At 38.4% G+C, this 13,454-nt stretch overlaps 1 protein-coding gene across 4 annotated transcripts in view; it reads left to right on the forward strand.

Annotated features, from left to right (window-relative positions):
- The first annotated feature begins 455 nt into the window (after positions 1-455).
- The window catches only part of SREK1 (splicing regulatory glutamic acid and lysine rich protein 1), a 33,019-nt gene continuing 20,020 nt past the window's right edge, over positions 456-13,454 (forward strand). The window contains exons 1-2 of one of the 4 annotated variants that reach the window (XM_050330082.1): positions 456-816; positions 5,993-6,126. In XM_050330082.1, the coding sequence (XP_050186039.1) occupies positions 656-816; positions 5,993-6,126 (295 nt within the window). In that variant the 5' untranslated portion in view covers positions 456-655. The other 3 variants (XM_050330079.1, XM_050330081.1, XM_050330080.1) reach the window with 3 other exon arrangements.

Here is a 13,454-nt window from a genome sequence, read left to right on the forward strand (position 1 = left end):
CAGTGCCAAGATGCACAGCTCTGTACCACCTAGGAAAGATTGCAGTTTGATCCTTAATGGAGGTCACAGACACACTAAGTGCTCAGCCTCCTTTTCTCTGGCCAATTTAATTTTTCACAAGAACTTCCAGCTACAACTCCAGGTAAAGTCAATTTAGTTGGGAGAGATTTGCAGTCACGATATAACAGAAGGATTAGCAACCTATTTTACTACCACCTCTTTAGCCGCAGAGTAAACTGTGTGTTCCTGCCCTTGGCCACCGAATCGCGTTCAAACGTGGAGCTGCCTCGGGCGGCGCTCCCACCACCCCCGCCCCCTACGCGGGGTCTCCGGGGCCGCCCCTGGCCCGGCGCGCGGGCGGCCCATCGCAGCCCCGCCCCTTCCTGGGCGGGGCCCGAGCCCGCGCAGCCCCGCCCTGCCCACGGTGGCCCGGCCGGCTCGGGGGAAGCGGCTCCTCGAGAGCGAGGGCTCTTCCCAGCCGTGCGAGCCGGAGCCCCAGCCGGCAGGGGCCGCCCTCCGCCCGGGGCGCTCCGCCGGGAGCACCGAGTGCGCCGCTAGAGGGCCCGCCCGCCCGCGGGGTCGCTCCGCCGACGGCGCGCTCCTCGGTGCGCGGCCCCCTCCGCGGTGCGCGCCGAGCGGCCAAGCAAGCGCCGCCATGATGAACAGCGGCGGGATCGGGGTCCCGCTGGGCTTTCCCCTGGGCCCCACGTCCGTCATCCAGGTCACCAACCTCTCCTCGGCCGTGACCAGCGAGCAAATGCGGACACTCTTCGGCTTCCTGGGAGATATAGAGGAGCTGCGCCTCTATCCCCCGGAGTAAGTGGGGCCCGCGCCGGCCTTCGCAGCGACGGAGGCTCGGGAGGAGAAGGAGGCGCGGAGGCGCCGGGGGGGCGGCGGGGAGGGGAGAAGCACAAGGCCCAGCCCGCCATATTGATTACGGGCACTGGGCGGGGGTCACGTGCCCTCCCCCGTTGTGTATGGCCGGGCCGGCGGGGAAGGAGCTGCGCCCGCACTTAAGATGGCGGCACCGGGCCTCTTCCCCTCTGGAAACCCAGTGGAGCTGGCCCTCCTCTTTTCGGTCGGGCTGTGTGCAGGGCGGCTGGGCCAGGGAGCCGTCAGCCCGCCCCCGCCCGCTTGCCTTACTCTTTTTTTTCCCCCAGTGTGTTAGAAGGGCTCTGCTCCAAGATGGGGGTGGTCGAACAGAAGCCAGAATAGCTGAGGTTCCGCAGACGGACGGAACCTTCTCTGCCTTGTGCTCGGAGTTGCTCCCCATAAGATTTGTGCAGTAAATTAATCATGGACGTTCCACCTTTCCCTAAATTGTAGCGGTTCGCGAGGGATGCGCTGAGGTGGGAGATGCTAGGACTTGCAGTATAACAGTGCTGCTTCTCCCGAGTAGGTGGTAATCAGCAGAAAAGAGGAGGAAAATAAATATTATTTTTCTTTAGGCAGCAGTTGTACTGGAAAGTGAATAACAGCCATGCCCTTTCAAACTGTGTATTTTGTTAGAATAATTAAATAGCAGAAAGGAGAGGGAGTAATTTGCATCCATATACTTGAATTTTAATAAAAAGATGATGTGAAGATTGACCAAATTTCGATTTACTAAGCTGAATAGCCAAAAAGTTGGTGCTTCTCAATGCTTATATAGCTACATTTTATCTGAGTATGTTTGAATGCCAGCTATTCACAAAAATTAACTATTTAATATGTAAATAGTACATAATATGCTTAAAACAGGCTAACTGATTTTTAAACACTTTATTAGGTATATGGTGGATTTTTATGCAGTTTTCTGGGGATTTGCCTTTTCTCCTTACTGATTTTTTTGTTTTGTTTTGTTTTGTTACAGCTGTTGCTCTTATCTTTCACTAGGTTTTAGTCAAAGAGGTACTTTTTGACACTCATATCTAAAAAATGTTTGTGCTGAGATGTGCAGTTTTGCCAGAGTACATATATACACATAAAATAATAAAATCCAGTGCCACAGTAGGATTTAGCTTGGGAATGTCAGGGCTGTAAAGCTATAAAATTTGGTTCTTCGTGATTAATTAAATTTTAAGAGACAGGATGTGGGATTGTAATTACGTATTTTGCTCTTGGTTAATTTAGAGTTTTTATGAATAACTGTTAGAAATACAGATTTCCTTTTCTAACTGGTATGGACATTTCACCTGACTTTCAAATTACTTCCTTGGGAAAAAATTAATTATTTATTGTCCTTTTTTTGAAACAAAAAAAGAGGTGCCTCCTGTTGACTCTCTAAAAATATGTTTGAAAACATTGTGATAAAATTAGGAAATAATGCTTTATTGACAAGTGGTTGGGAAGCAAAGGTGTCCCAGGCAAAAAGTTTTATTGATCCCTTTTGGTTTGCAGTACAGTTGAAATGTGAAACTGGTTTGCAGGGTGTGACAGGTCTTTTACCTTGGATATGTTCTCCAGTGTGCTAGTTACTCACACACTGTGGCGTTTTTTTTTCAACCTGTGAGGAGATCAGTGATGCCTGTAATCGGATTCCTATTCCCAGCTGTGCTTTTGAGATACACTTGTGACCCAGCTGAAGTCTGTGTTTCAGACTAGCCTTCAAAGTCACATTTATAAGGATAAGTCTTCAAGAAAGAGGATTTTTCAACAGTTAAATGTTGAACAACTTTATTGAGCAACAATTGGTTCTTTGCAGAATGAGTTGTTTGAAAGCAGGGAGGCACAGGCTCTATTAGGTGTGCAAAGTTCTGCTGTGAACAGTTTGCTTCTGCATGGTCTGGAGTGATCTTGGAAGCTAGAACACTCAAGTGTTTTAAAATAAACTTTTGTTTTAACCTAAAGTTGGACAGTGGGCTAATTGGTCGTAACCCTTCCCTACTCAAGGGCAAGACTGGATTGGCCTCTTGTGTTCTGCCACGAGGAAGCTCCACTCTAGTTGCCACCCAGCAGGCATTGGGAGGTGGACACACATGTCATACCAGACCTTGGCGATGGGCTTTGTGGCCTCTTGTAGTTCAGAGCCTAACAGTGTTCTGTCCATGATTCCTAGTGGCTGAGCAAAGCCTGGTTTAGCTTTGACGGGTGCCACCAGACTGAGCCACTCTCACTTGTGCCTTACAGATGGATAGACCACCTTCACTTAACTCAGCAAAGGGACATAGGTTTGTCACCTCTATGGTCCAGTCAATAGACATTGTTACCTCATGCAGTGATAGCAATATAGATGAGGCCTTTGAGGCAAAACACACGGAGCCTCTGCATAATTATGCCATTAATTATTAATTTTTGTTGTCTCCTCCAGACATCACTCCTCTGAAGAAAATTTGGCCAGTTTTTTCTTCCATTTTTTTACTGTAGACTTCTGGATAGGTCATTCTTAGGAAATATTTCAATTGATTGTTAGTAGGAGATGGAATGTTGCTATCTTCCTACAAAGGAAAAGAAAAATGTCAGAAATGTCTGAGAACTATTTAGATATTTATTTCCTTTTTTATTTCCTTTTTTTTTTTTCCTAAAGAAACTGGATTTTAGTAAACTTCAATCAGAGATATAAAATTGGTTTTTAGTGTCACTGCTGCTTAACCCTAGGAAGAAGACTATGACTCCTTCAATCCAGCCTCAGAAAAGGTTAGCAGAAAAAAAAAGCAACAAAAGGAATTAAAACAGAATAGGACTTTTCTGTTTTAGGAAAGACTTCTTAAGAAGCCTGCTGGGGAGATTTCAGAGGCTCATTTCCTAAAAGGGACTCAATCATTGTGAAACCTTCTAGAGTTTTAGCTCCTTTGGATCTTAATAGTTTCCCTTGATGTAGATGCATCATTAATGTGTTTTTAGCAGAGATGGTCTCCTTATAGAGAATTTCTCCTTCTTAACCCTCAGAAAATATTTGGTACCAAGACTTCTTTGTAGAACCTCATTTGCAGTAGTGTCCAGATATTAATATTTTTTAACATACTTTGAACATAGCTTTTGTAATTTAAATCCAAGTAAAACAGGAGGACGAATGTTAAAAAACCACACTTGTCAGAGCTGGCTTTGTAGATGTTGAAATTTATAAAGATTATTATGGGGTCTGAGACTGCCTGGAACAGAATTATGTTCTTGAGTTGGCAATAAAAACAAAAAAAGGAGAAAAACCTGGGCGATGTTAGAAGCCTTAAGCTCTGCCAGGGGAGGTTTAGGTTGGATATTAGGTAAAAAATTTTTACAGAGAGAGTAATCAGACATTGAAATGGGCTGCCCAGGCAGGTGGTGGGTTCACCGTCCCTGGAGGTTTTTAAGACTGGATGTGGCACTTAGTGCCGTGGTCTAATAACCACGGGTGTTGGATCAAGGGTTGGACTTGATCTCGGAGGTGTTTTTCAACCCAGTTGATTCTATGATTCTGTGGTTCTTTAACAGTGTGGACCACAGAACCTTCAGCAAAGGCTTCAGCCATTTGAGTTGTAACACTGACATGTATTTACAGATAAACAAACAAACAACAAACAATGACAACAGAAAAACCCAAAACACCCCCTCCTCCTCCCCACCTTGGATTCCCCTCCCCCAGCAAACCCAACCAAATAGAAAAACCCCCGTGGCCGTTAAAAGTCTTTGTGGTCAGCAGAGTTTGTGGTGAGTGCTGAAAAAGTCATAGCTTGCTGTCACTTCTGATATTGGAAACTGATCTGATCCAAGACCTTACAGCTGGCTCAGAACCCCTCCTATGCAATTATTTCTGTCCTGAATGTGGAAACTTGAACATTGGCCACTATAGACAAAGTTTATAAATGAAATGTAGTCATCTTGTAATTTTTTTCTAAATTGTATGAGGCTAACTTTCGTGTTTGTCTCTCCCATGCCCTGTTTAGTTTTTCCTCCTCAGTGTCTTTACAGAATTTTCCATGATAAGTGTTTCTGAATGCCATTCTGAATGTCATCATCTCTTTAGATATTTTACGTAGGCGTTACTGTTCTGGTACCCAGAAGCATACTGTCTGTGAAGCATATAGTCTGCATGCCTCCGAACTTCCCGGTTTATCTTTGCAATTAATAGGATGAAATAATATCTCTAAAAGTTTTGAACTTGTAGTTAAATATTGAAATCTAATTAATTTCATGAAATAACTTTGAAAGTACCTGCTTTGGAATTTGAAGGGACTACAGAATGGGTTGGGTTAAACTTGAACTGCTGCTGGTACTTCCAGAAAGTTGACAAGTTTTTCAGTTTGGGTTGAGGCAGAACCAGGGTGAAACAGTTTATGCAGTGCATTTTCCATGACTTTCTGCTTTGCTAGAAGACAGATGGTCTTTTCATATGGAAATTGCTAATATTCCAGCAATATCCTGTTACATTCTCTCTTTAAAAATGTCACCTGTACTTCATCCATGTGAAGAAATGAGCTGCTCAGATAAAGGTCACAACCTTGACTAGGGAATCCATTTTTAAAGCAAACTTCTGTGGTTTTGATCAAGATTACATATTTACATGTTCTCGGTTGGTATACTGCCTAATGGAAAAGCAAATTTCCTTCCCTTTTGTAGCCAAATGGTGAGTTGCTCCTACCTTATCCAGTGCTGCCTCGGGCTACAATATGCCTAACTAAGGCAGGTGATAAAAAGGAATTTTGTTATATTAGTCAACTAAGACCCAATATTTGAAAGAACTCTCAAGAACTTCTTTTATCTTAATAAGAATTAATAAAACAGCTTTTATGAAAACCAAAGAAAAAATATTAGTTGTTACAGGCTAGTATCTGAAGAACTCATGGAAAAATGGCAGGGTTTGTTGTTTGACTTTCCTCAACAAGGTTTATTTTCATTAAAAAGAAGGAGGTACTTCACTATGCTTTTTACAGTGGCATAGTAAGTAGGCAAATTAGTAGATTTCTATACTCTTCTCTTATGACTAACTTTTCTAGGAAGTCTAAACCTTTTTTTTTCTTAAGGAGTAACAGTTAAAAATACATGCATGCAATTATTTAACGTGACTGATTGATTTTTTTTTCCTTTTATCTTGCAGCAACGCCCCTCTTGCTTTTTCCTCCAAAGTATGTTATATTAAGTTTCGCGAAGCATCAAGTGTTGGTGTGGCCCAGCATCTAACTAACACGGTTTTTATTGACAGAGCTTTGATAGTTGTTCCCTGCGCAGAAGGTTGGTATTTTAGACATTCTTCTGTACTGTTGATCTTTGTTGTGTCTGTTAAGTGTTTTAAGCTTTCCGTGTAAAAAGGTGGTGCTCTGTTGTTATTTTATTTTATTTTATTTCTTTTTGAGAGAAAAGTCTTGAATCAAAATTGGACATTGAATGAGCAAATCCAGTTATATAGATTTAATTGAAATTCAGCATTAGCAATAAGGTAGTTGGTTTAAATTATGATAATTAAGTTTTCCATCATTATTGCATATTTTGAGGGTAAAAAAGTAAAATAATTCACTATGGTTTGTGTTGGCAAGGTTATTCTTATACAGAGTGCTCACTGAAGTCAATGGAGCTCTGAAACAATCAGACAGTTTCCTGGCACAATAACACTGCAGTTTGAATCTTAATGTATCACCTTTGGTGTAGTGGATTTTTTGTTGACTTGTGATTTTTTTGAAGACACTGATTATTTTGCATTGTTTTAGAGTGCATCCTGCTTTTTCTTGTAGACATGCAGTATATGCATTTAACCGTTTTAGAGTCATCTAAACTAAAATATTTAGCATTCATGGTGATAATTACTGTTTGAATATAAATGTTTACCTGTTAGCTTTATTTTTTAAAAGCAATCTTTCTTGTTACTGTTGAAAATGTTACTTTGTGTGTCATGAAAAGCTTTTCTTATCTATAGCAGTACTTCTCTTTGGTTTTAGATACCTTCTTAAATAAGCAGTGATCTGTACAGAATGCTTCCATCATAAAATGCTCTTAAAATTCTTAATAAAATAAAATACTTGATGAATACTAAATTGGCAAATGTTCGTTTACCCGGCCTGTGAGGCCACACTTTTATGGAGGTATTGAATACAAGACAGAACTGTTAGTATAGTATCCTAGATCTGAATACAGTTACCTGAAGCGTGGTCCTATAGTAGACCTTTTTGTTGGAGTTAGGCAGAGCCCCATTGACTTCATTGGGATCATTGTGGAATCAAGCATCTGACTGTTTAGCTCTGGCCCTTTTACCTTTTTGGAGTAGAATCATTCCAGCTGATGGAGTGAACCTGACTTCACTTTCAACTTGGTAGCTTTGCCATGAACAATATATAGAGTGGTTGAACCATGAACTGCAGCAAGTCCAGAAATACCTCTTAATAACATCTCTAACTGCAAGAGTTCAGAAAAATACTATTAACTTCCTTGAGTTTGTTAATGATGGTCCCAGAGTACTGTTTCTTGGCATGTTTGCCACATAATGATCTAGATAGTGTGAGATTAGTGCTGCTGTAATAATCATCTGGGATGTTCTTAGCAAACTCTGCCAAATCTTCAGAGTTTCACTAAAGGCCAAATTGACCTACAATTGACCTGTCTATTCTTGCAGCCTTCTTACTAGGGGCATCTAACACATTTGTCTTTGTAAAGCCTAGATTTTTAGTTGCTTTTGTGCCTTGTTTTGGGGCCTTTTCGGTTTCATATTTTGAGCTTGTTCTAAAACCACAAAGAGAATATGGCTGTATCCGCTTGCAACTGTGTATAGGCTGAGGGGATCAGAATCCCCAGTTGGAAAATTGCCCTAAATACCTTGACTAAGGTTTATTCAGGATCTTAGTTTCACATTTTGTCAAAAAACTGATAACATTGGTTCAGTACTGCCAGAGAGGGAGGATTGTTGCCTAATGAGTGAACACACCTCTGGTATTTTTCTTCTGATGAGATCACTGCCTGACATGATATGGCACCAGGCAGGTAAAGCTACATTTCTTCTGTCTGTTGGTGGTAGACAATGTATGGAAGGAGAAAAAATCAAAGTTCTGACAAATATTGTTCTGACTCTATTTGTAGCTGACTTATTAGGCATTTCTGAGAAACTGTATTAAAATGTCATTTTTCAAAATCATTCTCCATTTCCACAGAAATGTATGTATAATTAGGTGAGCAAGAGATTGGGCTTTGAGGTAGCTTCTTTTTTTAACGAGAGAATGCTGTTTCCATGTAACTTTTTATTATAATCACTCATTTAAAAAAATATGTGAATTATACAGATTTAACTTTCTGATGAGTATTGTGTGGAATAAATATGACTTTGGAGACCACAGCTCAAGGTTTTTGATTCAATATGTATCATATGATGCACTGTTAATGGAGTCAGTGGAGTGGATCACAGGCTTTAAAAGTAGTGATGGCTTTATTCTGCCAGGAGGTAAAATTATATAATTGTCCAACAGTGCCAATAATAAAACATTTGTGCGCTAAGTTAAACATAGTATAGAGGTATAGAGGTAAAATGAACTCTGAAAACCTGGTTTTAAAAAAAATCAGAATAAAATCTGAAATTGAGAATGTATTTAAACAGTGGTAAATCAAGGGTGTATGAGGAAGGAATCACTACAGAATGAAATCAGTCTTAATTATATGACATTTAATGAACAATTTAACAAAAATGTAATTGTAAGTAAGAGTACTAAGTAAGTAAGAGTACTAAGCTGTCAAAATATGACTTTTTATGTGTGTGTATTGGTAGGTTTTTCTTTAAATATACTTTGAAAACACAAAGGTTGAAAGCTAAACAAAGATGCCACCCTATTCATTCTAAATTTTATGTCCACATTATCTGGTAGATGGATTTTGACTATTAATTTGGTTTTGTATGTTTTCTCTGTGTGATATTTGTGCATTATTAGATGACTAGACTGGCCAAGGCAGACCTGTTACACTTGCCTGAGTTAGGCATTGTTTGCCATGCCACTAAACCTGCCGCCAAGTGAAACCTTCATGGGGGAAATGAGATCGAAGTCTGGCCTGCTGAAGATGGACGCCCTGTCTCTGTTTTTATTTTATTTTGATTTCTTTCCTTTGTTTCTTTTATTTTTATTTTATTTTGTCCCTTTTTTGTTTTGTTCTGTTAAATCTCTTACCCTTGTACTTGTGAACTGGTACTTCAGTTCTGTGAAAATGATGTTTGTAAAGGGTTCACAGTGTTTAATCTTGAAGTTGACCCGAAACTGCTTATGAATGGTGGATGATATACAGAGAACTTAGAATATGATTAGTTTTCAATGCTGTGAATTAAGGATAAATTTGATTTAGAATACATTTAAGCATCTAAATTCAGCAGATTAGCACATCGTGTCAGAAGGCAGGAACAGTGAAAAATATGTCAGTTTTGAGATACATTCTTTCATATGTTGTGTTTTATGAGTTCATCTTGAAAAAGGACAGTTGAGACTCATACTTCTGGAGAAACCAACTTTAGAAAGTAAAGTCATGATATTTCTCTGCTATATTTCCTCAGCAGAGTGTTTTATTTTAGGTTGCAATGTCTATTTAAAAGAAGGCTGATTATTTATGTCTAGTGTCATGAGCTTAAAATAATTATTTCAGAAACAATTTTATGAATATTGAATGTCATGAAATATTTGTTTACTTTTGATGAAACCTTGCTGCAGTGAGGTCAGTGACAGGAAGATTTCATCCTTTTGTTTTTGTAATTTTCAGAAAAGACCGTTTACCACTCATAAGTACAAATGCAACCTGAAATTTTGGTTGGAATGTGTTATGTGAGACGCATTGTCTTTAAACACTGTTACTTGTGAGAAGATTGAATCAGTTCTTCGTGTGTGTGCGTGTGTTTGTGTGTATGTATTGCATTTTTGACATGCTGCAGCGGTAATTATTTGAAAAAAGAAGTTTAAAAAAAAAAAAATGTCAGAAAATTAGTCTTTGCTCCATCATCTCGCAGTCTCAGAAGCCCTGGCAGTTCATGCTGGAGTGATTGAGATGGTTCTCATCCCTAAATGATGTTTTTACTTCCTGTGAAATGGAAACCTTGAAACAGAAGTGGTGGACAAGGTGCTGTGTCTAGTCTTCAGGCATTACTCTTCCCAGCCAGCTGCATTGGCATCTGTTGGTTTCACTCTGAAAAGAACTTTGCTTGGTGATCTCTGTTGGATTTGGCAGTTGAGGTAATTGCCAGTAGCTGTCATCTCTTTATTCGCTGCTGCTAAATCCACTAAGATTCATGAGTTGGATCACACAAAGTATTTTATTTGTAAGGGTACACGTTCCATTGATTTAAAATGGAAGGAAAACAAGTACTCTTATGTTTAGAGTAGACGTGAACAGTATTTTTAAAAAATGAGCAAACTTATTGCAGATGCACTTTCTGGGGTGAGGATTAACTGTGTAGTTTCACTACAAAGAGTAGAAAATTAGTTTTTTCCGAACGCTTGAGGAACAATACTGTAATTAGTACTTGTTTAACGCAGGTACTTCTATTCAACCTTCATCAAAATGGATTCTGATATAGAATAGGCTGACTATGGCTCTTGAGACTTTGATGATACAAAAAAGTAGCAATCACAACTGTCTGTAGGCAGTCCTGAGCTAATCTACATTTGCTTTCAGATTCCTTTGCAAAGTGAAGAATCAATAAATAATTGATGATAGAACCTGTAATTTACTAAGCAGAAATGCTTCTAAGAAATGGGGTATAGATGTGGCATATTTATATTGTCTGTTTCCCTCATTAGGAAGTAAATATCTTCACCACATGTCAAAACAGAATGGAAAATTCAGCTTTTAAATACCATGTTTAAACTAAATTATGCTAGTCTGTTGTGTCAAAGCCCACATATTTTGTTGTATTTTTGTGAGCTTATATTTCATTTTATAAATAAATTCACAGAGGTAAAACTCCAAGATTTAAAACCTGTAACTCGTGAGGGTATTTGGTCTTGCATATTAAGTTGTTTTTCAAAACTGTTTAAAAAACAGAGAAGTAGATTTTCAAGACATTGCAGATTTTTGTTTCCACACAACAGTGTTCCATAGAATTTTGACCTGGTTTTAAAAACTGGAAAAGATACTTCGAAAAGGCAGTATCTTTGAATATACAGGCAAATTTTCAGGGTTCTGTCAGTAGAGATAGACCCTTTCTCTTTCTTGAAAACAAAATAAATAATCTTTTACTGTGGTGTTGGAACTGATGGATGACATTTTGTATTCTAAAACTTTACATTGTTAAAGATCAAAGTATTTTGTGTATAATGCTGCAAACTTGACAATTTACATATGCATGCTATTTGTTCTTTGAGCTGCTATAATGGTGAACGGAACTGAAATGTTCAGTGGATTCCTTTAACAACATTTGAGCAAATTATTAGTAGTTCCAGTTATTTCAATACCATGATGCATATACCTAAAGTTTAGGCTTCTGTTTCAGTCTTGACTCATTGTCCTTCTTAGTTATGTGCCTAACTCAGTTACTGTTTAAAAGGGCTAACTGCCTAAGCCTAAATTAAGTGCCTAATTGTAAGTTTACCTGGTTAAGTGTGTGTTGAATTGGCTGTATGTAAGTGCATACTTGAATTAGGCATATGCTTATGTACATTATTCACCAAGGATCTCAGTTAGCATGCCGACACACCACTTCAGGAGCCATTTCTGCTATTACTTATGCAATGTCTCATGATCCATAGAAACCTGCAAGAATTGCAAGATATTCACTGTTCAGGATAAATTCTGGTTCATTAGTCATTTGAAAACACTGAAGTATTTAGTTTTGCAGAAGAACTGGTACATAATTCTATGCCTAATTTGCATGCACAGCTGCTGGAACTGTGTATTCAAAAGTCTTTTAGTTAGCAACATATTAGGCAGGGTATGCAGCAAAGTACCTTTTGAGCAGTTAGGTACACCTCTCATTGCATGCCTGACTTCAAAATGAGATCTGTGAAGAGTGCTGAACGTTGTGATGGTGGCTTAGATTCATGCATGTTTTTTTAAAAAAGCCCTGGAGTTCATTATTGCACAGTTAATTCTTAAGTGCTAACAATTTTCCTATTTTTCTTCTTTAGATAGCAAAATCAAGTGGTTTCTTACATGTTAAGGAGGAAGGTGTCTCAAAATTTAACATAAATAAAATAAATGTAAATAGGAAGCATGACATTAAATGGGTACTGTTACTTTATCTTTTCTTTTCCACCCATGCTACATATAAATTCAATTTCATTTAGATTTTTTCTGTTCTTTGGTCATATCCAACTGTAACCTAGATTTTCCTGCAGATCTGTAAAACAGGTTTGCAAAAATTTTTTCATTCCATTTTTAAAAGTAGTATGTTGCTGTGGGGTGAGTTGGAGCTCATTATAGCTAAAACTGCGTGGTGTTTTGAAACTTACCTCATGTTTTACTTTTTGATAAGAATATTTGTATATTTTTAATTTTGGATTTAGAGGTCTTATAAGTTAAAACATACGCAGTTTGAATCAAAGCAGTGAAAGCCACTGGCACAGCTTTTGTATGTTCCTTGACGACTAGAACAATGTTTAAATAAGAGCATTTACTTTATTATGGTCCATATGGGAATACCAAAGGGCTTAGCTGATTAGCAATTGTACAGTTACGCCAGTAATGTTGAACACATCATATATATCTAGTATAATTGGAACTTCTTTTGGTAGCTTTTTATTTTAGTGTTTAATGTTTGTACCAGTTTAAATCCCTTTGCATTTCAAATTGAAAGTGTACATTTAATTGTAATCCTAATTGTTTGACTATTAAATCATGATTTTTTGAGATTTTTGGGGTTCATTTAATAGTCTAATTGTGACTACATTGAATGAAACCTGCATTTAATTCAGATTAGTTATTACTTAAACTTTAAACATGGCAGTAGGATTATAATCAAGTTGAAATAGCAGGGAGTACATATTCTGGGAAAAATAGCTTACTTAGCTGATCAGTTACGATTTTCTTCAGTCTCAGTAAATTTAAAGTAAATTACACATAAACTGAGGTAACCTAGAATGTGGACAGTACAAATCTAAATTTTTTCTGCTCTTCCCTCCTCCACCTTCAGGTTCACTTGTAGTATGTATTGTGTGGAGTCACTGTAGTTCAGTAGTTTTTTTATTTTATGTTTTGCTTATTTTTACATTCTAAGTAGGTAGCACCAGAGGAATAAAGAAGAGCACAAATTTCAGTTAACATATACTTGTTTTTTTCTTTTTTTGTTTTTCTTTCTTTTGCTGATTTGGTTATTTGCCATTTCTGGGGATTAAACTTTAAAAAATGTTCTTCTTTTCTGTATCTGATGTTCTGTGTGCTATTAGTGATGCAGCCAACACGAACGGTTGTCATGTGTAAAACAACTTTCGATCACCGCGAAAACATCGCCCTGGGAAAGCGTCCATGCTTGATATCGTTTGGTTCATGAACGTTAAGTTTCCAGTACAGGTGACCCATAGCTCAAAGTGTTAAATAATTGTATACATTATTCAGTTTTTAAAATAATAATCCATTAATGAGATTGCTAGTCTTTGAAATTTTTCTCACTT

Source organism: Myiozetetes cayanensis, unplaced genomic scaffold (assembly GCF_022539395.1).
Source record: "Myiozetetes cayanensis isolate MyiCay16 unplaced genomic scaffold, myiCay2020 scf4, whole genome shotgun sequence".
Taxonomy (NCBI): domain Eukaryota; kingdom Metazoa; phylum Chordata; class Aves; order Passeriformes; family Tyrannidae; genus Myiozetetes; species Myiozetetes cayanensis.